At 33.6% G+C, this 25,963-nt stretch overlaps 1 protein-coding gene across 1 annotated transcript in view; it reads right to left on the reverse strand.

Annotated features, from left to right (window-relative positions):
• Positions 1-25,963, reverse strand: part of COL19A1 (collagen type XIX alpha 1 chain) — a 292,373-nt gene that overhangs the window by 212,007 nt on the left and 54,403 nt on the right. The window contains exons 7-9 of the mRNA XM_039853067.1: positions 25,435-25,515; positions 19,048-19,173; positions 17,874-17,939 (exon numbers count right to left, since the gene is read on the reverse strand). Of these exons, the coding sequence (XP_039709001.1) occupies positions 17,874-17,939; positions 19,048-19,173; positions 25,435-25,515 (273 nt within the window). The remainder of the gene's footprint in view (positions 1-17,873; positions 17,940-19,047; positions 19,174-25,434; positions 25,516-25,963) is intronic.

The following is a 25,963-nucleotide window of genomic DNA, read 5'->3' on the forward strand; positions in this document are numbered from 1 at the left end:
ATGTTTTCCTTTCAAAGGGGATATATTTTACAATCCTGTATGAAATTAATTGAATGCAAATTATTCAATTATTTAAATTATTTAAATTAAATAAGTTATTTAAATTAAAAAATAAATAATTTTGAAATAGTTTACAGAGGTAAACATTTCTTTTCATATATAGCAAAGTTAGGGGATTGAGCCTTGGCTAATGTTGTAGAACCTATTGCAAAACCTGGGCTCCTATGTAATTGTGATGATTTTCTTAAAGTAGGTTTGCCAAGAACAAGTGTTTGGGCTTTTTGTTTTATTATTAGATTAGCTGTAAGGCAGTTTTTAAGTAAACCTGAAACTTCCTAAAAGTATTAGAGAACTAGAAGACACTCGATGTGAATCATCTACTGAAAGATCTAAAGTATATAAATTAAAGTCTGAATCAAGTATTCTAAACCGTGAAAGATGATTTAAGACATAAAGAGGATGGTGTCATCAGTAAGCTCCTAATTGAGGAAAGTGAGATACCAGTAACTGCAAACTATTTCCTGTCCAAAGTATTCCTCGTGATGAGTAATTTATAGTTCTACTCCATATCAATTACTTCTACTGTAGCTCAAATGCACTGAAGTCATTGGCTACTTATCTTTAGCCCTGAAGTAAATGGTTGCGAATAAATGGAGAAAGACCATGTCTTAGCACTGTTACAAGAAAGCCAGAAGATTTCCAAACCTAGTTTGGAAAAAAAGAGCAAAATAACCTGAAGATTTATGCTTGAGAGGGAAAGGAGAATGTAGTTTCTCCAAGAGAAAAAGGGGAACAAATTCTGGAGCCTCACACACTTCTATTACAGTTCATTCTAGGAAGCATTGTCTATAAGCTTCGCTATGTAGATAAGAGAGCCTCCTACTCTACTACTCCCCTCAAGTACGCTTTTGCATAAAGTACAGAAGACATGCATTGAAGTATTGCTGCCATTGGGGGCCTTTTCCAATCCCCCCCACTCAGCAGAGTTTTCTAATAATTATCCTCTATTTCTTCCTTCTATTAGCCTAGGGCTAAGTCCACTTGAGTTCTGAACAACTCCACAAACATTTATCCAGAACCAATCAGGTGCCATACGTGGGGCCAGGTGCTGAGGATTCAGGGGTGAGAGAAATACCAAGTCCTTGTTCTTCAGGAGCTCATACTGGGGACAAAGACACAAACTATATTGGTAATGTAAATAACATGCTATGTGAGCAGGGTGAATGGGGCTGTTAAATCTGCTAGTGGCCGGGGAGACTTCATGAAAAAGATGAAATTTTGTTTGAGTTTTGGATTTAGTTATCTGGGAAAATACAGTGAATTGTCTGTGATTATCCTCTCAATTTTCTACCTAACAGTTTCATTCAGTACCTTACACTGGCACAGTTGTCCCTCACTTGGCTAGCTAAAAGCTCCTTTAGACAGAGCTGCTTTAGGAGAACTCTAATATCTGAAATTATAGATATCTGTATAAAATACCAATTACATCTTGAAGTTCACTGTATCTAAGCCATCTATGTCAAGAATAAAATAATTAGCTACTAAACTATGCAGAGAAACAGAGAGTATATGATCTGAGTTATGGAAATATTTTAATATTTATGTGCTAGATTCTCACAGTACATTAAACCAAATAGGAACATTTGCAGACTAGGTTCTTGAAATCTGGCTAACTGTTTAGCAAATAAAAGTCAAGTGCCTGAGTGCCAGATCCACTGCATGTGTTGAGCTTGTCATCCATCTGTTGTGTTCTCTGCCAACTGCTCTACTTGGGGTGCGAGTGGAAGGCATTAGAAGGGAATAAGAAACCATTAAGAAATAAAATTAACTGCAGAGTGAGCAAGCTTCTTTTTCTTTTTCCTGTCCTTCTACTACCTCTGTCCTTCTCATGTTTCTGCTTATTTTAGTGCTGTATTGTGACAATAAACTACCCAGAGATAAGACAATTAAATGAGACTTCCTTCATGTAAAGGCAGTTATTTTTCATTGATAATTCAAGTATCATTCTTGTAACTTTCGTAAGTGAAGCCAACAAGTGGGTTGATAAACTTGTGTTCTTCTTGGTCATTTTTTTTCTGTGAATATTGGTTATGGTAAAGAAGTTCCATCCTATATCCAGATTTGGCTATACTTTCACTTATTGCAAAATGTTCTGAAATACAGGAATATACAGATGAGTCTCCGTTTAAGAGATATTTTCTCTAATATAGAGCTCCTACTTGTTTTTTAACCTTGACAATTTCACAGGAAAGAAATATCCATTGTTAGAATGAAGTTGGATTGTCCTTTTTCCTCCTCCTCATTTAGTTTTGATTGCAACAATAAATTGTCACATAAAAATAGGCATTTTAACTTTATTTTTAACTTTTTTAAGTTGGGAGGGACTCTGAAATTAATTTTAATTCTAAATTCAATGGAAAATTAGGTGAAACTAGATAATACAGAAAGTCAAATGACTTCTAAAAATTCTCTAGTTTTTTCAATAAACACCTATAGTTTCTGAGTTTCTGAGGCATTAATGCTACATCTGGAACAGAGCTGTCGGAGAGTTCATTATAATTCATAACAGCTACCAGGGTTGACTGCACTTTCATAAACTGCAAAGCATCTGCCTTTATTTCCAGAAGCTGCAGTCTTCTCATGAAATGTCTTTTTAAAGGAAAATCGAGATTCAAAGACTGCAGTCATTTCATTTTCCAACAGAAAAGAAATACAAAGATAGTTAGGGAACAATAGTTCTGCCCAGTTCAGTCTCATCCCTCTAAAAGACAAGACTTCAGAGTTTACGTTGAAAAGACTCATCACACAAAGCATCTCGTAATGAGAATAGTTAGCCCAGCTATTTTCAAGACAAGCAACTAGGCAACTCTCTCACCATGTTATCAGATATACTTCTTACGTGCACTTAATGCATATGGATTTTTACCTCTAGAAGTTTGATTTTTTTTTTATAAAGTCATGGTACTAGGTTAAACACTATAGGTTTTGATCAAATAAATATACCTTTTTATTATATATGTAATATTTGGTGGAGAACATAGAGAATTTTCTAGGTTGGGTGTAGAAGAAAGGTTAATCTGGAGAGTGTGGCCATGGCTGGCCTGACTGGAGGTGGGCATGCAGGGAAAATAAAGATCTCCAGAAAGTCAGGTAGGTATGGGAAGTTTAAAAGCATATTTCAAATATAATTTGGAAACCAAACAAAATGAAACCATAGTTTTCATACTACTTATTTTGAAAGGTAAAGCTAGACAAATCCTTTTATTTGGTGAAAAACACAAGATGATGATTTTTAATAGGTGAACACAATTTTTCTGAGGATGGGACAGTCAGAATCTCTAAGGTTTGGTAGACTTTTAAAGGGATGCACAGATTTTAAGAGAAGGGACACAGCCTTTCCAGGAGCAGAATGTAGGAATCTCTTTGTACTGTTCCCTTTGTAGGCTGCAGGCAAATGAGTTTATCTAATTTGAAATTGTCTGTGCAAAGGAAATCTGGATAATTGAGCTACCTCAAGTAATATGGTAAAGCTGCAAGAGCTATGGATTCATGTGGATAGAGATTCAAATCTTCACTCCACTATTTGTTAGATACGAAACTTTGGAGAAGTTTTTATTCTAAGTCTCGGTTTCTTAATCTGTGAAATAGGGATGATAACTCTTACTTCATAGAGATATTGTGAGGAATGAATAAAATAATGTAAATAAGTCCCTTGACAAAGTTTAGCTCATAATAATTATTGTGTAAATGGCTGCTATTATTATCACTATAAAAGTTTATACTAATACATATTTTGGTTAAATAAAAAATTCATTGGTTTGCTAAGATCTAGTATGTATTAAGAGGTCAAAGTTATCTAAGATATGTGACTTTCAACATTTTTCCACTAAATATATTTTGAATAAATAATATAAATTCCCTCAAATGAATTCTAATTTAATCTCATTACTAGAATCATCAAACTGTTTTCTTTCAAAATTGTATCTATTGTTAACCAAATCTTTATATATCGGGCACTGAGCTGGCACTTTCATAATCTCATTTAATCTTTAAGACAAAACTAGAAGTAGGTACAATATAATTCCCATTTTATAAAACAGAAAAGTTAGAAGAAACCAAGAGACACGTCCTAAAGAAACAGAGAAAATAAGAGACATGTCCTAAATTACAGAGTGAGGCTTTGAGCTGAGATTTAAACCCAGCCAGTCTAATACTTGAATGGTACAATAGTGATGGCTATCATTTACTGCATACCTACTCCGTGAGAGGCAAAATTAATTTAGTAAGATTTATTTTTCTGTTAAAGTAAACATTTAGGATAAATTCTAGATAACTTAGCAGACAGAAAATTGGTTTTAGCATAAATTGAGTTCTATGTTTATTCAATTTTTATTATCATATTATTAGAATTTAAGATTATCGTAAAATAATTATTCCTATTTTTTAAAAAAATCCCCACTTTTCAAAAAACATATCTGATATGTGACATACATAAGTGACATAGAGAATGAGGCAATTTTTCATTTGAAATATTCAGGTAATGAATACAAGCATATTTTGAGTGTTATGTTTGGAGGTAACATGGTGAGCAGGATTTGCTCTTAGCGTCCGAATCTTCATCTCATTTTCCCACTGCATACAATGAGGATATCAGTTGTGAGTGCATGCGTGCATGTGTATGTGTGTGCATGTGTGTAATTTTATTTACATAGTCATTCATTTTTCTTGGAAACTGGGCCATCCAATTTACTTATTTGACTTAACATGGCTTCTCTCCAGCTAAGCTTACCAGAAGTCACCAAATGCCTGATAACTAATAACTCTTGCTCTATGGAATAGATTTTCTTATATGAACCCAGAAAAGAATATTTACCAAATCTCTTAAGCAAAATCCTAGCTGTGCTGAAGAAATGTAAAAGGACAGTTATTTTTCTGTGATGTGTTGGCAGTAAGGCTGTATATCAGGATAGAATGTCTAGTCAAGTTTGTATCAGATGATGAGTATTATAATTATGAAACAACATAATTAAATGCTACAGTTCTTCAACTTCAAAGTCTTCATGACTCCATATTCCATAAATTGATTTAATAATATAGTGTGTTTAGTGTACTATTTTTCTCCTGGGCCTCAGAAGAATGATACCACCTCTGTAAACTAATACTTTACAGGGCCTTGACATTAAAAAAATTTGCTATCACCTAGCCAAACTTCAAAGTATAGGTTTATTTTAGAATAATGGGATTTATATGCAAAGCATTTAATTTATTACTGTATCACATTGGACATAACTAAGTGCAGCTAATATACAAATTCTATTCTACGCTGCTCAGAATATGCCTCACTCCATTATTATAAATCAGTTTTTGAGTTTAAATACTAAACCTTAAAAAATAAAGAACTTCACTTTGAGAATATTATACCTGAGATATATGTTCGATGGCATTTTGCATATGTTCTTGCTCCAAGTAAGACAACTCATCTTTTTTTATTTATCTTTTAACAGAATACTTAAGCACTTTTAATTATAAGCTTGGGGATACTGTATGAATACTCTGGCAGATGCATATGAATCACATTAAGTCAACTGTAGGAGATATAGCTCTGAAGATACATAATACTTTAAGAATTAATGAATTTTCTTTGGAAACTTACTCAGAAAAATCAATCAAGTTATTATTCATTATAAAACAATGAAAGTATTTTATCCCAAACATAAGTGCTTATCTTTACAACTTTAATGTTTTTTTTAATTTTAAGAATTAAAAAAAATTTGATATATCTTCATTGGAGTCAAATATTTATAATGTTTTAACCGTGCCATCAGATAACATAGTAGCTTTCTTGTTACTTAGATTTTGTATATATTTATTAGTTATTTTAAATAAATGATAACCTGGAGATTATAGAAGTGAGAAAAACATTTTTGAGGTGGTACTTTTTCACTTGCAAATGTTACATCCCTTTAACAACTAGAGTGACAGGTTAGAAGTAGACCTGGCAATGCCAGTGGCTCTACCTTGAGGAGAGGATATGGTCAGACTTAGTGATTCTACAGATATCAGTAGGGTATTAGCCACTGTGGAAGGTCAGTGAAGATGCATGAAACCAAGATCCAAGAGCTAAATGTAGCCTGATACCGTGTTTAGCAGCACTGGAAGCTGCACAAATTCTCTAATTGTCTGTGAGGTTCTTTAAGAACGACTGAAATAAATTAGACCCAAAGAATACTGCTCAAGAAAACATGAGACGGTGTTTGCCAGGACAATTTTTGTGTTTGTTTTAAACCACATTATTTACAGCTTCTCTTTGGTCATATTAGCTTTTAACTCCCCTGAAGACAATGTCTTTGTATAGATACTGAAGCTCGTTGATTTTGTGAGACTCACTCCATCACCATTTTGACCAAATGGTCCCCAAGGGCTAAAACCTCCAATTCCCAGAATTACTAGGTTCAACTAGTTTACCAGTAGCTGGAATATTTCATTATATTCATTGAAGTTTTACTCTAAGTAGAGTATAGGATGAATTATCACATAAAATTCTTTCTACAAATTTAGGCTTCTGGGACAAAAACAAAAAACAAAAATTTTAATTCTGACTAATGTTTGTCTCCACTACAATGTCTTGCTCCCCTTCACTTCGCCCCAAATGCCATTTCTTTTCTAAGAAACTATTTTTTTCCTAGAGAATTTCTTAGCCTATGTACCTAACTTTTTAGCTTGTTGCTTTCTTACTCTCATGGCCCTTGATTGAGATTTATTTGACTAGCTTTTGACTGGGGTGAGCCTGTTGATTATTTCACCTAGTTCTTATACTGAATCCAATCTGTTGATCTCACCTTTTCAGGAGCTGAGAGCCTCCTCCACAGCCTCTTAGTAGCATTTTATATTTGGTTTTCCCAAATAGTATCCCAGGGAGGTCACTTTGGAATACTGAACTTAGCAAATTCTGTTTCAAAGTATTCCAGGGGAATTTTATTCTGCTTTCTCACAACTCATTGTGTGAACTTATATAAATCTAACTTTACAAAAAATGTAAAGAAATCCAATAATCTATTTTATAGTACAAGTACTTCAGTGATTCTGTATATCGCTTTTTTAAAAAAGTTTCTCTATTGAAAGTAATTTGAAAAATCCCAGTGATCTGAAATCTAAACAATCAGATTGCTATGATATATTTCAAAAAGAGGTTGGTCAGATAAGGGTATAAAGCGACTCTGGATTGGGACAATCTCTTTAGGAGTTAGGGGAAGTGTTAAGTAGTATTCTCTAGAGGAAAAGGCATTTTGAAGGCACTAGACCATTTTAAACAAGTGTTTGAAGGAGATTTTACTTATGATGGAGTCTTCAATGAATGTCATCAGCGAGCTTAAGCAAGAGGATAGTAGCCCACAGAAACACTAACTTGCAGCAAGGTATCATTGTTCAACAAAGTTTGTTGGATTTACTGAGTTTAGCATTTATACTATTACAGGAGTAAAAAATTGCATATCAGGCTGAATAATTTCTAAAAACTAAAAAGCAGTATCAGTGAAGCAGTCAGATATGAGACAAGTTTAAGGACTCAAAAAATATCTGTCTGATAATTTCTGAACCTTCTACCACTTCGGCTTCAGTTATTCCCATGGCAACTTTAGGTTAATAACCACAAGGGTCACCGTCTTCTAGATAATGAGGCACAATTGACTCATTTGATAATTAGTGCAGTTAGAATGACTATAGAAACTTATACTAAACTTATTTTAGTGAAGAGGAGAATTTTTTTAGCATTAACTTATGAAACTAATAATCCATATTATATAAATGTGTCTGTGTGTATACATATATCACACATGTGTAATGAAAAATAAGGTAATTGCAGTTTAATTTGTAAATATAACACTTATTTTAAGTTTCTATAAAAACTGAACTTGAATAAGATGCTGAACTGTAAAACTAACCTCGTAAGAAAATTTATTATTTAGAATCATCTTTATAGTATTAGAGAAGATGATGTGAAAATCAACCATCTTAGGAGATAAATACTATATTCACAGCATTTTATTGATTAAAATATATTTCTTATATTTTTATTTATAACATCTCATGTGGTACTAGATTAATTTAAATGTTTATGTCTACACTGAAATATGTATTAAAAGATACTATACCACACATAAAATAGAGAAATCAAGAAGCTTCGGTGCTCTTATGAGAAGGGCCAGTGTAGCAGCCGTCAGCAAGTTTTTTCTGCAAAGGGCCAGATGGTAAATATTTTAGATTTTGCGGGCCATATAATCTCTGACACAATTACTTCACTGCTGTGTAGCACACAAGCAGACTTAGGCAATATGAAAACAAATGAGTGTCATGTTCTAGTAAAACTTCATTTACAAAATTGTACAGCAGGAGTTTTTGGAAGCCCTGCTGCAGGGCCACAGGTCGCTGAACCCTGAACGGTCAGACTCGTTCTATATATTTTCCCTTCCCATCTGATACAAACTTACAAAACAAAGTTTGTATCAGATAGCAAATCAGTGTACCTTTTCCCCTGGAATTCTAGGAGCACCAAATCCACCTTGAATACCAACTGTACCCTAAAATATAGAAATGCTCATTAGGAGGTTTTTCCAAAGGTGTATTAATTGCTAATGTTGTCAAAGAGGGTCTAGCTTTTCATAAATGAGATGCTTTTGCTTGCACCTAAAGCAAAGTTCCTTCCTCATATTGTTCACAAGACATTACACTATACTTCTGACAATTAATAATTTATCAAAAAATTAAGAATTTATAAATATCCAAGTGCTAATTGGAACTAAAACTAGACATTCTCTACACAGACACATGTAAATCAGCTTTGTCATTTCTTTTATATTTATCAGAGGTAAGGAATGATTCTGTTGCTGTTCCCTCAGCTAATACCTGATTCTTTCAACTCAAATAAGTCATGAAATTTCAGACTCTAAGGAACCCATATTTATTTCACTCAGTGTGCCTGACCTTCCATTACATCCTCCAGGAAAAACTCTGAAGCTGAGTCAATCTGATTCTCAGCTTCTCTGCTCTCCCACCTAAACTAGAAAAATGTGCTCAATGAGGCTGATGAGTTGCCAATATCTGCCTTGATGGCTCTATCATGAATTTATCCTTGGAACAATGGAAAATAATATAAATTTCTCGAATGAGCTTCTCTATCACTTATGCTTGGTAGATATGAAGAAATATATTAGAATTTTATGAGTATATAATGCCATTATGATACATATTGTAGGTTAGTTTCAGATTTCAGGCACACAAATTTCAACTTCAATTACCTAAAGATTAGAAGAGATTATAATATTTTGGGTAAAATTGATACAAAAACAGAAAGAATCTGTCAACTAGTCCAATATATGCAATAATAGATTAGAAAAAATGAAGAAATATTCTTTATTTCTTAATTGACATACACAAAAACTCAAAAGCGTAATGTTATAGCCTACTTCTGTGAGGATTACTATTATTACTAAGGTAAAATATTCCTTCTTTTAAAAAATTATGAACATATTTTGACTCGATTATTTTTTTACTGATGTGGTGTGACTACAGAATGGGCATATATGTAACGTCAGATTGCAAAGAAAATAAAGGGAAACTCACTAGTACTCTCTGGGTTAACATACTATACCATTCGAAATGGAAACCTCCACATAGTGAGATTGGAGGATGGGGTAGTAGCAAGGAATCAATACCAAAGTTTTTGACTATAGAGTCAAGTAAGCTAACTTATTCCTTTTAAATTGTTTTGATTTTCTTTAAAAGTATATTAGCAAAGCAATCATTTCATCAAGTCTATACTTTTTGAGAAATTAACTGGATATGTGAAAGATAATACAAAAATAAACTAGAAAATTATTCCCAAAATAGAGCACAGATCACACTCTTTAAGTTCAGGAACACTGAAATTGAGCTGCTATTTTATAAAACTCTGAGAGAATTTCAGCTCTGAAGTGAGTTGAGGGTATTAGCAAGGGTCTCAAAGAACTGAAAAATTAATGTGGTTGCTAAGTAATTAGGTTGCCAACTAAACTTGTTAAGAAAAGGGAATTAAAAGATTCAGAAAATTATAATAATTGAGTCTGAAAAGTATTAATTATTATTTCAAATAATCTCATCCAGAGTTTAGTCTTAGACAGAGGGCATGGTTAGAATGGTTTGATTAGGTGTCTTGATATAGAATACTGATCACATCTAGGTGTTCAAATACAAGCAGTATTTGGATTTCAAATCATCTTACTCCATGAGAAAGGGTCATCACTCTTATAAAAAATTTAAAAAACAGTAAATAGATTAATGAAGCATAACAGTAGGGATGAGAAAATAGGTAAATAAAAATAAACATTAAATCATGTCAAAACTTGTGGCTTTTTCCCAAATATTTCTGATTTTTCATTAATTGGAAATATCAAACTAAAATTAGTCAGGTCACTATGTGAAAAAAACTTTTGATTTTTAAAGAAAAAAAGGTGTTAGAACAACAGTGAATAATAAAACAGTCCTTTATGATTTATCTAGCTCTTTCTCTGCAAATTGACCCTTTGCTCTGCTTGGCAGGGTTCCCTGAGCATTTGGGGCATTGAATTTATAGGTTCTAGAAACAGCTAAGTTGATTAAACTTTCCCTGAGGTATTCTTCATTCATTCAACATATTTTTTAGTTCCTATTATGTGCTATTCTATGTATGGTGCTCACAGAACTCCAATTCTAGTGGAGAAATAGACATATAATGATAACATGTCAGGTGACATTAAAAATGCTAAGAAAGAGGATAGAGGTGGAATGAAAGAATGATTTTATAGAGAAATGTCAGAATAGAATTTTAAACTCATTTCTGAGCAAGAGCCTACATGATGTAAAGGAGAGTGGCAAGTGAATAGCGAAGAGAACATCTCAGGTATACGCAACCTGGTGCAAAGATCTTGGAATAGGAGTGAACAAAGGGAGAGGGTAGGTAATGATACAGGGAGTGGGAAGTCGGGTATGGAGAGCTCTACACAGTCTGTGAAGCCTTATAAAGCATGGTTAGAGCTTTGGCATTTATCTTAAGTGAGACAGAAAACTATTTGTGCATTTTGACCCAGACAGGACAGGGTTTACATGATTATTCGGAAGATTTGTCTAACTCATAGTGTATGGGCATAAATAAAAGTAAATTTGCTCTTTATAAAACTGCTGCAGATTACAGTAAAGATTTTCAAAATTTAAAACCTTTAGAAATATTATGAGTAATATATAATTTGAAAAAAGATTTGGAAATTGTATTCTTAAGACCTTTCTCATTTTATTTCACTGCATCAAAAGTAAAATGCACAAGATAAGTAATATATATCTTATAGTTAATGAAAAAAAGTAAATTATAGTTGCCTCTGGATGGTTCTTAACCAACATTATCTAAGCATAACAATGCAAGGAATCTCTTCAAAACCTAGTACACTACATCTAAAAAATAGTCTTGTGAAATAGTACTGGAAACAAAAGACAGATTTGAATGAAATATTTACATCATTTAATGATCTTTAAAAGAAATTAACAATCAATAAGTTAATAATATTTACTAAAAGTAGCATATAACGACTTATGATATTTATATACTAAAACTTTTAAACAATTGAAAATTGTAAGGGATTATCTCATAAATGAAGATTTCTTTGTTTTTTGGTCAAGTCACATAATAAAATAAATTCAAGCTAAAAAGATTATTTGCCCTCTCCTTCAACATGTGGACAATTAAACTCTGGATAGGAAAGCAGAGGAAACATCTTTGTTGAATATCTATTATGTGCCAGTTTCTGATACTAAGTGTTTTTTATACAGTTTATTATACTCATTCACAATGAACCAGTGACTAGGTGTTTTCAAAGGAAGTAAGAGGTGAACAGGATTCAATCCCAAGTGGTTCCGGCTCCAAAGTGGTATTCCTTATATTCTGTCCTATACCTCCCTTAAATATACTTTCTAGATCTTATAGACAAAAAGGAAAACCTTGAGATCAACATCAGGTTCCCTTGGTAACACTTTACTTCTGGTCATTTCACACAACTATCTATTCGATATGCCTTACAGCAAAATGACTTTCGATTTCAAGCTATTCAAGCATTATTTTGTGCACCTACTCTAGTAATAAAAATTATATACAAGACTTAAACACAGAGGAATGCCATCTTTATTTGTTGCACATTAAAGTAGCAGGATCACATGGTACAACTGGGACAGACTCATCACCAACTCCTTAAAATGAGACAATACATCCATGTGTATTATAAGTGCCAGGAAAGCTGAAAACATTCATGGCCATGATCATCTGAAGTCATATTTACACAGCAAGGATTATGCTGGTTTAATCAAGTGCTGGCATTTGTATTAAAAAATAAAAGGAAGCATATAGGTTAATTATTTGCTTTGTTTTATAGATTATCAATTTATTTTATCCCAGCTGTTTCTGCCACTAAAATTTTTTGCCACTATAAATTTTGTGTAGTCTGGAAGTTAAAACAAATGTTAATATTTTAAAAATATATCATAAATGGAAAGACACATTTTATACTAGCTCTAAGATACATTTTTATATATTTTATAGATTTGCCATACAATAAATTTGCTAATTATCATTATTTTTACTGGTTCCTTCTTTCCTTGTTCTTTTCTACTGGTTTTTGTTCCTATAGAAGGAGGGAAGCCTCTTTGAACAAATTATTGCTAGATTATAAACTCAGTGAGAACAAGTCCTGTGCTTTCTCACTGAACTTAGGCCACTTTTTGTTATAATAGGAACTCGATAAACAGTTGTTGAATGAATGAATGAATGAATTTAGATGTTAAAGTAGGAAATATATACTTATGATTAAAGTATATGAACAAAAGAATGAGTCTTTAAAAAATATATGTTCTAACAAAAATAACTCAGTACTTAATCTTTTTAAAGAATCATTTAAAGGTGATTTGATGATTTTCTTAATAATTAGGATCATACTTCTCATGCAAAAATGCTTTTAAAAGGGACAAGGATATTTAAAAGTATTTTACCCCTTCTAAAACTGACAAATGAAATTTCTTTCTATGCCAAAAATCTTAAATTGATAGAATTTATAAGTCAAAGAATAAGAAGGTCGAGTTAAGAAATATTAATGCATATCACATCACAATCACCAACAATTAAGCCACATATGCCCTTTCAAAGCACTTTTGTGTCAGCCTTAAGATGTACATAGAACTGTTAGGTGAAACACCCACCTTTACGAATGAGGGAAATGAAGCCTGAAGGACTGGATGGCTTAGCCAAGTTCACAGTGCTAACCTGAGAAGAGCTGGGATTAATCCAGAGATCTTTCTACTCTATAAATCTTCTTAATTCTATTACCTTGGGCACATCATTTTACTTGTACATGTTTCTCTCAGTTGCAAAGTGAGGTTAAAAATATTAGGTTGACATTTTTATGAGGTTATGAAGGTAAAATAAGATATTACAGTGCAAGGACCATGATCAAAGAACACAGATAATTACTACTGAAGTGCTTTTAAAATATAGAGCAACCATCAAAATGCATACAATGCATACTGGCTAAGAGAAGGACACTAGAGGTAACAGGCTTGGAATCAGATTCCAATTTGACCATTTACCATGTAGCCTTGGGCAACAATTTAACCTCCTTAAATCTCAATTTGGCCTTCTGTAAAATAGTAATACTGATACCTAACATGAAGAGTTGTAAGGACCAAAAAGATAACATTTATAACACTCTTCTCAGTATCTAGTATATGGTAAGCACTCAAAAAATACTAGCTATTGCTTTATAATTTATATGTTCAGTTTGAAGAGGTTCACAGACCTAGGTATTGTTTATTTTAAATTTTCATATAATGATATCAAAACCAAAGGTATCCTGGAGTATCTATATTCATAAAGCAAATATTGACAGATATAAAGGGAGAGACCAACAGTAATACAGTAATTGTAGGGGACTTTAATACTCCACTGAGAGCGATAGGTCATCTAGACAGAAAATCGATAAGAAAATAGCAACTTTAAAAGACATGTTAGATAGATGGATTTAATTGTTATTTTTAGATCATTTCACCCCAAGAAGCTGAATATACATTCTTTTCAAGTGCACACAGAACACTTTCCAGGATTAACCATATGTTAGGCCACAAAACAAGTCTCCAAAATTTAAGAAGATTGAAATCATATCAAGCATCTTCTCTGACCAAAATGGTATGAAACTAGAAACCAATTACAAGAAGAAAACTGAAAAATGCACAAACACACGGAGACTAAATAACATGCTACTAAACAATAAACATGTTAATGACGAGATCAAAGACAAAATCAAAAGATACATTGAGACAAATGAAAATAAAAACACAATGACCCCAAATTTGTGGGACATGAAGAAAGCAGTTCTAGAAGGGAAATTCATAGCAATACAAAAAATAAAAATAAAAATAAAAATAAGGAAAAAGAAAAAGAAAGAAAAATCTTTAATAAACAAACTAACCTGACATCTAAAGGGATTAGAAAAAGAACAACAAACAAAGTCCAAAGAGAGCAAAAGAAAGGAAATAAAGATCGGAGCAAAAATAAATGAAATAGAGTTTTTAAAAAAGCAGTGCAAAAGATCAATGAAACCAAGAGCTGGTTCTTTGAAAAGATAAACAAAATTGATAAACCTTTAACAAGACTCATCAAGAAAAAGAGGACCCCTCAAAATAAAGTCAAAAATGAAAGAGAAGAAGTGACAACTGACACCACAGAAAATACAAAGGATTATAAGAAATTACTATGAACAATTACATGCCAACAAATTGGACAATCTGGAAAAATGAATAAATTCTAACAACATACAATCTTCCAAGATTGAGGCAAGAAGAAACAGAAAATATGGACAGAATAAAACTATTAATGAAATTGAATCAGTAATCAAAAAACTTCCAACAAAGAAAAGTCTTAGATAGAACGGCTTCATGAGTCAATCTTACCAAACACTAAAAGAAGAATTGACACCTACCCTTTCCAAACTATTCCAAAAGTTCAAGAGGAGGGAAAGCTCCAAAGCTCATTTTACAAAGCCAGCATCATCCTGATTCCCAAACCAGACAAAGACACTACAAAAAAAGAAAATATAGGCTAATATCCCTGGTGAACACAAATACAAAAATCCTCAACAAAACATTAGCAAACTGAATCAGCAATACATTAAAAAGATCATACACTATGATCAAGTGGGATTTATTTCTGAGATGCAAGATTGGTTCAATATCTGCAAATCAATTAATGTGATATACCACAGAAGCAAAATGAAGGATAAAAATCATATGATCATATCAATTGATGCAGAAAAAGCATTTGACAAAATCCAGCATTGTTTATGATAAAACTTTCAGCAAAGTGGGACTAGAGGGAACATAATAAAGGCCATATATGGCAAACCCACAACTAATATCATATTCAACAGGGAAAAGCTAAAATGTTTTATTGAAGATCACTTCAAGAAAGTGGTCCACTTTCACCAATTTTATTCAACATAGTATTGGAAGTCCTAGCCACAGCAATCAGATAAGAAAAAGAAATAAAAGGCATCCAAACTGGAAAGGAAGAAGTAAAACTGTCATTTGTAGATGACATGATATTATATGTAGAGAACCCTAAAAAACTGCCACCAAAACACTACAAGAACTGAAAAATGAATTCAGTAAAGTAATAAGATAAAAAACTAATATCCAGAAATCAGTTGCATTTTTATACACCAATAATGAACTACCAGAAAGAGAAATTAAGAAAAAAAAAAAATCCCATTTACGATTGCATCAAAAAAAATAAATAAATAAAATACCTAGAAATACATTTAACCGAGAAGGTAAAAGACTTGTATTTGGAAAAGTATAAGACATTGAAGAAAGAATTTTAAAATGACACAATAAATGGAAGCATATATGTGCTCATGAATGGAAGAATTTTAAAATGACACAATAAATGGAAGCATATATGTGCTCATGAATGGAAGAATTAAGATTGTTAAAATGCCCATACTACCCAAAGCAATCTATAGATTCAATGCAATCTCTATCAAAATATCAATGGCATTTTTCATAGAACTAGAATAAATAATCCTAAAATTAATAGGAAACCATAAAAGACTCTAAATATTCAAAGCAATCTTGAGAAAGAAGAACAAAGTCGGAGATATCACACCATCTGATACCAAACTATACTGTAATCCTATAGTAATCAAAATGGCATGGTACTGGCATAAAAACAGACATGTACATCAATGAAACAGAATAGAGAGCCCAGAAATAAACCCATGCCTGTATGGTCAATCTATGATAAAGGAGGCTAGATATACAATGAAGTAAAGATAGTCTATTCAATAAATGGTGTTAGGAAAACTGGAGAGATGCATTCAAAAAAATGAAAGTAGACTACTTTCTTATACCATATATAAGAATAAACTCGAAATGGATTAAAGACTTAAATGTAAGACCCCAAACTATAAAACTCCTAGAAGAAAACAGAGGCAGTAAACTCTCTGGCATTGCTCTTAGTAATATTTGTGTTGATATATCTCCTTGAGTAAGAGAAACAATAGAAAAAAATAGACAAATGGGTCTACATCAAACTAAAAAGTTTTTGCACAGCAAAGGAAACCATCAACAAAATGAAAAAACAAACTACTGATTGGGAGAAGATATTTGCCAACGATACATCTGATAAGGGATTAATACCCAAAATTTATAAAGAACACAAACAACTTAACACGAAAAAATTAACAATTGAATTAAAAATGGGCAGAGGACCTGAATAGATATTGCTCCAATGAGGAAATATAGATGGTCAATAGACATATGAAAAATTGCTCAATGTCACTAATCATCAGAGAAATGCAAATTAAAAACCACAAAGAGATATCACCTCACACCTGTCAGAATGACTATCATCAATAAATCAACAAACAAATGTTGGTGAGGATGTAGAGAAAAGGAAATCCTTGTGCACTGTTGGGGAAATTGCAAATTAGTGCAGTCACTATGGAAAACAGTATGGAGGTTCCTCAAAAAGGTAAAAATAGAACTACTTATGACTCAGCAATTCCACTTGTAGGTATTTATCCAAAGAAATCCAAAACACTAAGTCGAAAAGATATATGCATCCCTATGATCATGGCAGCATTATTTATAATAGCCCAGATACGGAAGCAACCTAAGTGCCCATCAATAGACAATTGGATAAAAAAGAGTTAGTATATATATATCATAGAATATTACTCAGCCATACAAAAGAATGAAATCTTACCATTTGTGACAACATAGATGACCTAGAGGGCATTATACTAAGTGAAATAAGTCATACAGAAAAAGACAAATACTGTATGATCTCACTTACACATAGATACAGAGAACAGACTGATGGTTGCCAGGGAGTGGGGTGGATTGGAAGAGGTGAGAGAAATGGGTGAACAAGGTATAAATTTATTAATCGAAGGAAGAATCTTCAGTGGGGATCCATCAGCAGACAAGAGAAACAAGAGTTCAAGTATTTGAAGAAAAGAATGCTAAAGAAGTCTAAAGAGGGCACAACTTTAAACTCTCTTGCTTCACAATTTTGTTTACAGCTTATAGGTACAAAGATTTGGGCTTTCAGAGCTTTTCAAATTTTAGTCTAGCCTTGTAATAACTCAAAAACAGACGTGAATGCTGATGTCTTCCTTATTTCAGTGATCAGCATTTAAATATTGCCCTTGGTAGCCTTTAACAGAAATGTACATTTGTATGGGACATAGGAAAAGGAGATGGACAACTTTTAAAGTCACTTTTGAACAAATCTGCTTTCATCCTGACAGTGTTGGGTGGTATCTTACCGGTTCTCCTTTATTCCCTTTCTGACCAGGTGAGCCCGGCGCTCCCGGTAATCCTGCTTCTTCTCCCTGAGCGAAAATGAATTTCTGTGGTATCAAATATTCTGTCACATTGAGCTAAAGACAAATAGTTTATAATATGATGCTGACAATAGTAAGATAAAGCAATGCCCCCTTCATGTTGATGCTGGGCCCTCCGCTGGAATGCCCTTCTTCCCTTGTTCATGAGGCTCACTACTCTCCCTCATTGTCTCCTTCACGAGGTCTTCCATGGACTGGGACACTTGCTGCTCCTCTGAGGCGCCCCTGCACCTCGTACTTGCCTTTCAGTTGAGTTTACTATACAGCATTAGCCACTAGAGGAAATGTAAGGTTCCTCTAAAGTCTTACCTCACCTCTGTCCCCACTCCTCCAGCCAGGAGTGACGTGGTAGGAGGATGTACTAAGTCACAGTGCTAGGGGACAACCTGCTGTAGGTGCTGGGACAAGGTTTCCTTTCCCCTTTCCTTTCTTCAGATGTGGGCTTAGAAGACAGCTATCAAGAGATCACTCGGCCTACTTTTAACATAGGCTCCATGATTGCCATTAACACCCACAAAAGAAGTTCATGTAGGCCCATGGGTCCAGCCTTCCTGACTAGGGGACCATACCTGTGCAAGTAAAACAAATTCTTTGAGTAATAACAGAGTCCTTCTACATATTTCCCATACGACTTATGGCAGAGGGAGAGAGCTTGTTAGATATTCGGGGACACTGGATAAACAGTCTCCATATAACAAAGAAATACTAGGTAGAGTGTCTTTGTATATGTGCCTCAGAGAAGGCACTGTGTTTCCTTCAACTGTAAATTCCCAGAATTAAAGCCTACTCTTGGCACATGTTAAGTTCTCAATACTTGTCTGTTCTTCAGTTTGTCTCCCCATTTATCTTCCTATTCATTCTAATTCACACATTGAAAAAAAAGGTCAAATAGACTCAGAACTATGCAGATAAAAATCCAAGGAATCTCTTCCCCGAACCCCTTCTCTCAACCTACCGCAGTGACTGAGTGGCTTAGGCATTTGATTTAACTAGCACTAAAAGGCGAGACACATTCAGTGCACCAGAGCCACATTTAAGGGCCCTGGCTCACCATGTAGAGTGGCTTTTCAGTGAGCATAGATTAAAACTAGCATACCTTGTTTGGAATGCACTGGCACTGGTCTTTAAGTTCCTGCTTTGCTGGCAGATATGCAGACATTTTGCTGGCATGAGCGGGTAGTGATAATGATGCAGTACTTCCAAAGCCATCCTGCTCTGGGCACTAAAATTCAAAAAGAGGCTTTAGGAAATGGGATCAATTCCAAATATTCTGACATTCCAAATACCAGCTCCTACCAAACTAGGTATGACTGGGGTAAGTTACCTGTAAGAACTACTATCTAATTAAGCAAAAGTTGACACTAGAATGTGAAAGTTTATAACACCTTTCCTCTTTCACTAGGTCTCATATGTGTTTTATTACACTGACAACACACTAGAAATGCATTAAGATGTGACTTTATGACAAGTACAGTAATAACAAGTATTTAAAATAACTGCAGTTACAATAAAATCATTTATATAAATAACATCTATATATGTGCTTTGGGGACAAAATTTAAAATAAAATAATGTAATTTGAACCTTTAAAACATCAATTACTTCAACAAGATGATGGTAAAGGTCTGTAAAAGTAGAAAATAAATTCTTTTCACACTGTAAGATGCTATATATTTAATAAAGTATATCTCATTCCAGACCACTGTCCTTCAAAGTTATTAAAAAGTCTCCACTGTAACAGACAAGTGGCAAATTTTATACTTATCCAGTGGGCTCAGAACATGTGGAACAACATAAAGGGAAATTTGGTTACAAAGCAATTAACCTTTTTTCTCTCAAAAAGTCAATCCATATGGAGAGACTAGAGAAGATAAATGTATCTTCTCCTCTCATCATCATTTACCAGACTCCTTCCTCACCAAGTTATGTAAGTTCATGAATTTGCAATTTGCAAACTGAATTTGCAATTCAGGGGAAGGGGTTCACACATTACTTTGTATACTACAAATTATATATACATGTAAAAATATTGTCAGGATATAAAACTAAAAGATTGTCTAGTTTATTAATTGTGGGGAGAGATCATGGTTGATATTACTTTCTTCTTTGGGTTTGGCTATATTTTCCAAGTTTTCTCTAATAAACATACTTTCAAAACAACAACAAAATTTTTTTTTTGAAAATGGGTAGTACACTAATGCTTGTGAAAACAATAAAAACTATAAGAAAAATAGCACCAAGAAATACTGCGACTAGTTTCCGTTCTCCTCACTTGGTCCATCACATTGACTCCAGATTGAATGATTAGCTATTTAGTTATCTTAACAAGTTTCCAAGTCTAAAAATCACCTTGGAAGGAAACACGATTATCATCAAAACAGTCCATTTATCCATGATTTGATATGATTTTCCAGCCAGTACCTGCCCCGTGGGTTCACAATCAGGTAACCAAGACCCAGTTAGAGTCCACAACTCTTCTCTGGATAATTAATTCACCATTTTAAATTGGAGATTTAAGTGACTTTAAAAGTATGTCTCAGGCTTCACTACAAAACTCTCCACAATCTCTAAAAAGTGCCTAAAGGGAACATAAAATGTATAAGTAAGGACTCCTACCCTTGTAAAACCTCTGGTTTTGATTTGTCACATATTTAATTAATTGGCCCTCAAAATTTTAATCACATTTCTCATTTATTTTCAGCAAATGTTCCTGATTTCCTCCTTCTGTCTGTTTGTTCTTCATCATATGTTTGTAGTTATGAAACTTAACTGCTTCAGAAACAGAAAATCTAGTCAATAGAAGCAAAGAAGTATGTTTATAGATTATTTTGCATAAATTTCACCTTTGACTATGCTATAAAATATTAATTTTAATAAGAAACATATCTTATTTGAAATTCCAAGACAAAATTAGATTTTTAAGCAAGTACATTAAAGTTTTCTGAATTCGACACATTTTTGAAAAAAAAAAAGTTGATGTCTGAATTATAGCAGATGCACTTAAACGGCTTTTATATAATTATCTATCCTCCAAACTATACATTCTCATTTATAAAATGTAGCACATTTGTTTCTATTTTCTGTTAATCATTAACACAATTGTGTTATAATTATCAGCAGGAAAATGAGCAGTGTTTTGTTATTTTTTTTCCATAGGTGGAGATGAATCCCTTCCTTATTTTCTACTCGTTGAAATTAATTCCTAAATAATCTTTTTCAAACATGATTAAAATACTTTTTCACAATTTGTGAGGTCATGTCACTGCTTTTAATTATCAAACTACTCCATCAAATCCATCACCTATGTCCTTAAACACTTTTCTCATAATTCTAGCTGAAAATGCCCATTAGTGATGGTATAGAGTAGTAACTACTGGTCAAGAATATAATATTTGAATATATCGATGCATCATTATGTTACTTTTCAATCATAGAAAAGTATTGTTTTAAGAGCTCTTACATCAAACAAGCAGAATTATTTAAAAAAAAAATTTAGGAAATTAACATCTTCAAGATTTAAATGTAAGGCTCCAGGAAGTCTAGGTATTTCAAGTCTGTAGATTGGTATTCTAAATTATCTTTTTAGATATTTATAGAAAGACATTTGGCTAGCTTTCATTTTACTTGGAATAAAAGCCATAAACTGGGTTGGAGATATGCTTTATAAAACCAAGTTATGTAAGCAGATATAAAAGTTCGAAAGACTTATCTATGCTTTGAATCAGTTGTCACATTATTATTCTACTACCCATAGCAAGTGATAAAAGTTAGAAATATTTTTTAATTACTAAACTATTGATAAATTTTCATATTATTTTTTATGATAACTATAGAATTTCTGGGAAATCTAAGATACAAAGAAAAACATTTTACTCTTCTCCTCTTACTTTTCATATGTTTTTTCTGTGAGACTTTTATAGAATTTGTCCCTTTCAAACATCTTTTTGTCCCATCTAACTCCTTTAGTAGCTGACAAGTCATCAAGTCATGAAACAATGTTTTGACCTCCTTCTAAAAAGCAATAAGCAATTTTTTAAAAAAAGTATAAAAGTATAACTCCCCTTAATGAGTTTAAAAAGTAGTTGAATAAACTAAAAATAAATACGACTATATTTAATGATATTATATGGCACACATGACTATCACAATGAGAGATACAGAAGTATTGAATTTGGAATTTTTTTGGAATGAAAGACTGGTACGAGAAAGTAATAATTGTACAATAAGGTTGGGAATATTAAGAATGAGAGGCTAAGAGAGAGAAAAAAATGGCATAGATGATAGAGGCTTTGTTCATCCCTCTGGCGACCAAATCAAAGTTGTGACAGAAACAAGGAGCAGTAGCAATGAAAAATTGCCTGCGATCTAGATGAACAAGCCATACGACTATGGAGAAATCCAAAAAAGCACCCTGCAACGGCACAAGGTAGGACGGGGCGAGAACGTAGGGCTGCCCAGTATGAGCGGCTAAGTGAGACAGAGGCTACAGCAGTGGCAGTGGCAGTGGCAGATGCCTCTTAAAGGGGCCGTGTCCGCGAGCGGATTTTTGTGGTGATGGACCTGCTCGCTCTGAGCACCAGTGCCCATTAGGCTGTGCGGAGGAAGAACCAAGTACTTACAGGGAGATATTTTCCGAGTGAAGGCCGAGGCGAGACTCACTTGGTACAGAAGTGCTGGCAGTATTCATTGCTCCCTGTTGAGCCCTCCCCCCTCCCAGTTTGCAGACACGGGGTCCCCATAGCTGTAACATCATCAAACTGTATAACGGCGATCACTCTGTCCAGAGGATTCCCTGAAACCCTGCCTTCCCAACTCACAGCCCCACCCAAGCCACATCCAGGTATATCCTCAGCGAATCAGGTGCTCCTTACTGAGACTCCCACTGGAGGCAGCCTCAGTTTAGGTGTGGCCTTTTGAGGCAACTATAAGCACAGCATCTGTGGACTGCTTGCTGAATCTTAACAGGTGTCCCCAGAAGGGTAGAGGCTTGGGCTAAATTTGGCCTGCAGCAGAACCCCTCTCAAGACCATGCCACTGGACACCTACTTCATGAATCCACACTAATAAGACCGAGAGACTTAGGAGCTTTGCTTAGTACATAGAAATAGATACAGAAAGGCAGCCAAAATGAGAAGCCAAAGAAGCAGAAACCATAAAACAGAACAGAGGTCCAGATATAATGGAGTCAAGTAATCTAACAGGTGCAGAGTTCAAAACACAGGTTATAAAGATGCTCAATGAACTTTAGGGAAGTGTAGATAAATTCAGTGAGAACTTCAACAAAGAGATAAAAAAAACAACAACATAAAAATGGAAGTAGAAATTATAAAAGGGATCCAGTCTGAAATGAAGAACACATTATCTGAGATGAAAAGTATATTAAATGGAATAAACAAAGGAATAAACAAAGTGAATAAAGAAGAGGATTACATGCCCTATCTAGAAGACAGGGAAGCCAATCAGAACATTCAATCAGAATGGCAAGAAAAAAGATGCCAAGACTATAAAAATATAAAAAGGATATGGGATACTATTAAGGCTCCAAATACTCATCTGATTGGCATAACAGAGGAAAATCAAGATGTTGAACAGCTGTTTGAAGAAATAATGATGGAAAACTTCCCTAACCTGGTGAAGGAAATGGACATAAAACCCCAGAAAGTTCAGAGAATTCCAAAAATCAGGGATCCAAAGAGGCCCACACCAAGACCTCTAATTTAATCATAATTAAAATGCTAAAGGTTAAATACAAAGAAAGAATATTAAAAGCAGCAAGTTACCTACAAGGGAGCACCCATAAGACTGGCAGCTGATTTCTCAAAAGAAACTATGAAGGACAGAAGAGCTTAGCACAAAATATTCGACGTGATGAAGACTCAGGATCTACAACCAAGAATAATTTATCCAGCAAAGCTATCAATTAGAGTTGAAGGACAGATAAAGAGTTTCTCAGACAAAAATAAACTTAAGGAATTTATCACCACCAAGCCAGAATTACAGGAAATGTTGGAGGGACTTCTTTAAGAATAAAAAAAGTATCAAAAACAGGAATAAATAATGGTAACAACTACATTCCTATCAATAAGCATCTTAAATGGAAAAGAATTAAGTGCTCCAACCAAAAGATAGAGGGGCTGAAAGGATAAGAAAACAAGACCCCTGCATATGAAAAGGAAGGGAATGGAAAAAGATATTGCTTTGATGGACCTAGAAGGTATTTAAGTCAGACAGAGAAAGATAAACACTATATGATTTCACTCATATGCGGAATTTAAGGAATAAAAAGAACTAATCAAAAACAGATTCACAAATATAGTGGACAATTTGTTGATGGACAGAGGAGGCGGGGTTTGGGGAATGGGGTGAAGGGTTAAAGAAGTATAAATTAGTAGTTGATGGATGGTCACGGGGACGGGGAGCATGGCATAGGGAATGCAATTAGTATTAATACATTGGCTAGGTGGAGGGTCAGGGGAGGGAGGAAGCAATTGGGGGATCATTTTGCTAACTATATACATGTCCAACCAATATACTGTATACTTGAAACTAATTAAAAGTTTTTTTTAAAAATGTAAAAATTAGTTTTTAAAAGTCTGATAAAAAGTAAAGTAAACCATTTACAGTGTTTTATTAAGAACAGATCAATAATCTAAGAAAACATTGTCATTTTATCAGATAACTAAATTCTAGATTTGTAGCAGAGTACATTTGAAATTGAGTCATTTTTTAAATTCTTATAAATAAATCCTTTCAATCTTAAAAAAAAAAAAGAATGAGAGGCTAAGAAACTGGATTTATATTTTGTTGCCAAGAGTAATGACAAAAGGCTTTGAGAAAGATGAATAGAAGGCAGGGAATGTTCCTTATTCATATCTGTTAGCCTTGTTCCTTAGCACAGTGTCTAGAAGATAAGTGTTTTTGAATAATAAATGTTTAGTGAATAAAAGTAAATATACAAAGCAGTGATTCAGAGACTTATTCTGGTAAAGCTGCAAAGAAAAAAGCTAGACAAGGAAGATAGCTGACACAATAATGCAACAAACCAGGCATGAGGCAAAGGTGAACCATGGCAATAATAGGAATAAGGAAGATGCAGATAAAAGACCTATCACAAAGGAAGATTATTCAGCATTGGAGATAGAAGAGGGAAATGAGTGCGAAGAAGGTATGATCACGAATTTAAAACCTCTGTAACTGGGAAATGATCATGCTACTTTTGGAACGCATTTAGGGAGAAAGGCATAAATTCTCCTTTACTTATGTTGAGCCCAAACTGAAGACATAATTTCCAAAGTTCACGATGAAACACTGGAATTAAAATTATGAAATTAAACTATGAGAAGGCTCTAAGAGGGTGCTCTTACTTGGAATGAATTATTCACCTGGTTTCAACAGAAGACATTCAGTGTTGCCCTACACTTGGACTCTATGGACTAGGCAACTGTCATTCTACATTCTTCACACACCGAGAAAATTAACTTACCTTAGTATCTGATATTTCACAGCAAGTTTCTTGAGCTATGAAGTTTGAGTTACAGTAGATTTTAAGTTGGTGAAGTTCAATCTATTAAAAAATTAGTAATAAGATATATCATTAGTTTTTTTTTGAAAATCACATTGAGGCACTTAAAAATCATGGTAATTTAACTGATAAGATAAAAGAACCTAGTAAAAATAAGTTACTAGTGGATATTTTTAATATTTTTATTAATTTAGGATCATGATTTTATGTACTGAGAAATAGACACAGATCCAGGTACTGAGATCAGTCTACATATAAAGGAAATCAAGTAATAAAAGCAATTGCAAACCTTGGTTAGTTGTTTCAAACAATAAAAAAAGAAGTATTTAATTAATGAGAAGTACTGCTTTGCACTACAATAAAGTATATGACCACAAAATGAGGACTATTTCATAGTAATTTTTTGGAAAAAAAAGTAAAGTCAAATGTATGAGCACAAAACGGAAAGGCTTTATCTGCAGTTTCAGACCTATCTGAGGCATGGAAACAG

The sequence above is a fragment of the Pteropus medius genome, unplaced genomic scaffold (genome assembly GCF_902729225.1).
Source record: "Pteropus medius unplaced genomic scaffold, Ma_sr-lr_union100, whole genome shotgun sequence".
Lineage (NCBI taxonomy): Eukaryota > Metazoa > Chordata > Mammalia > Chiroptera > Pteropodidae > Pteropus > Pteropus medius.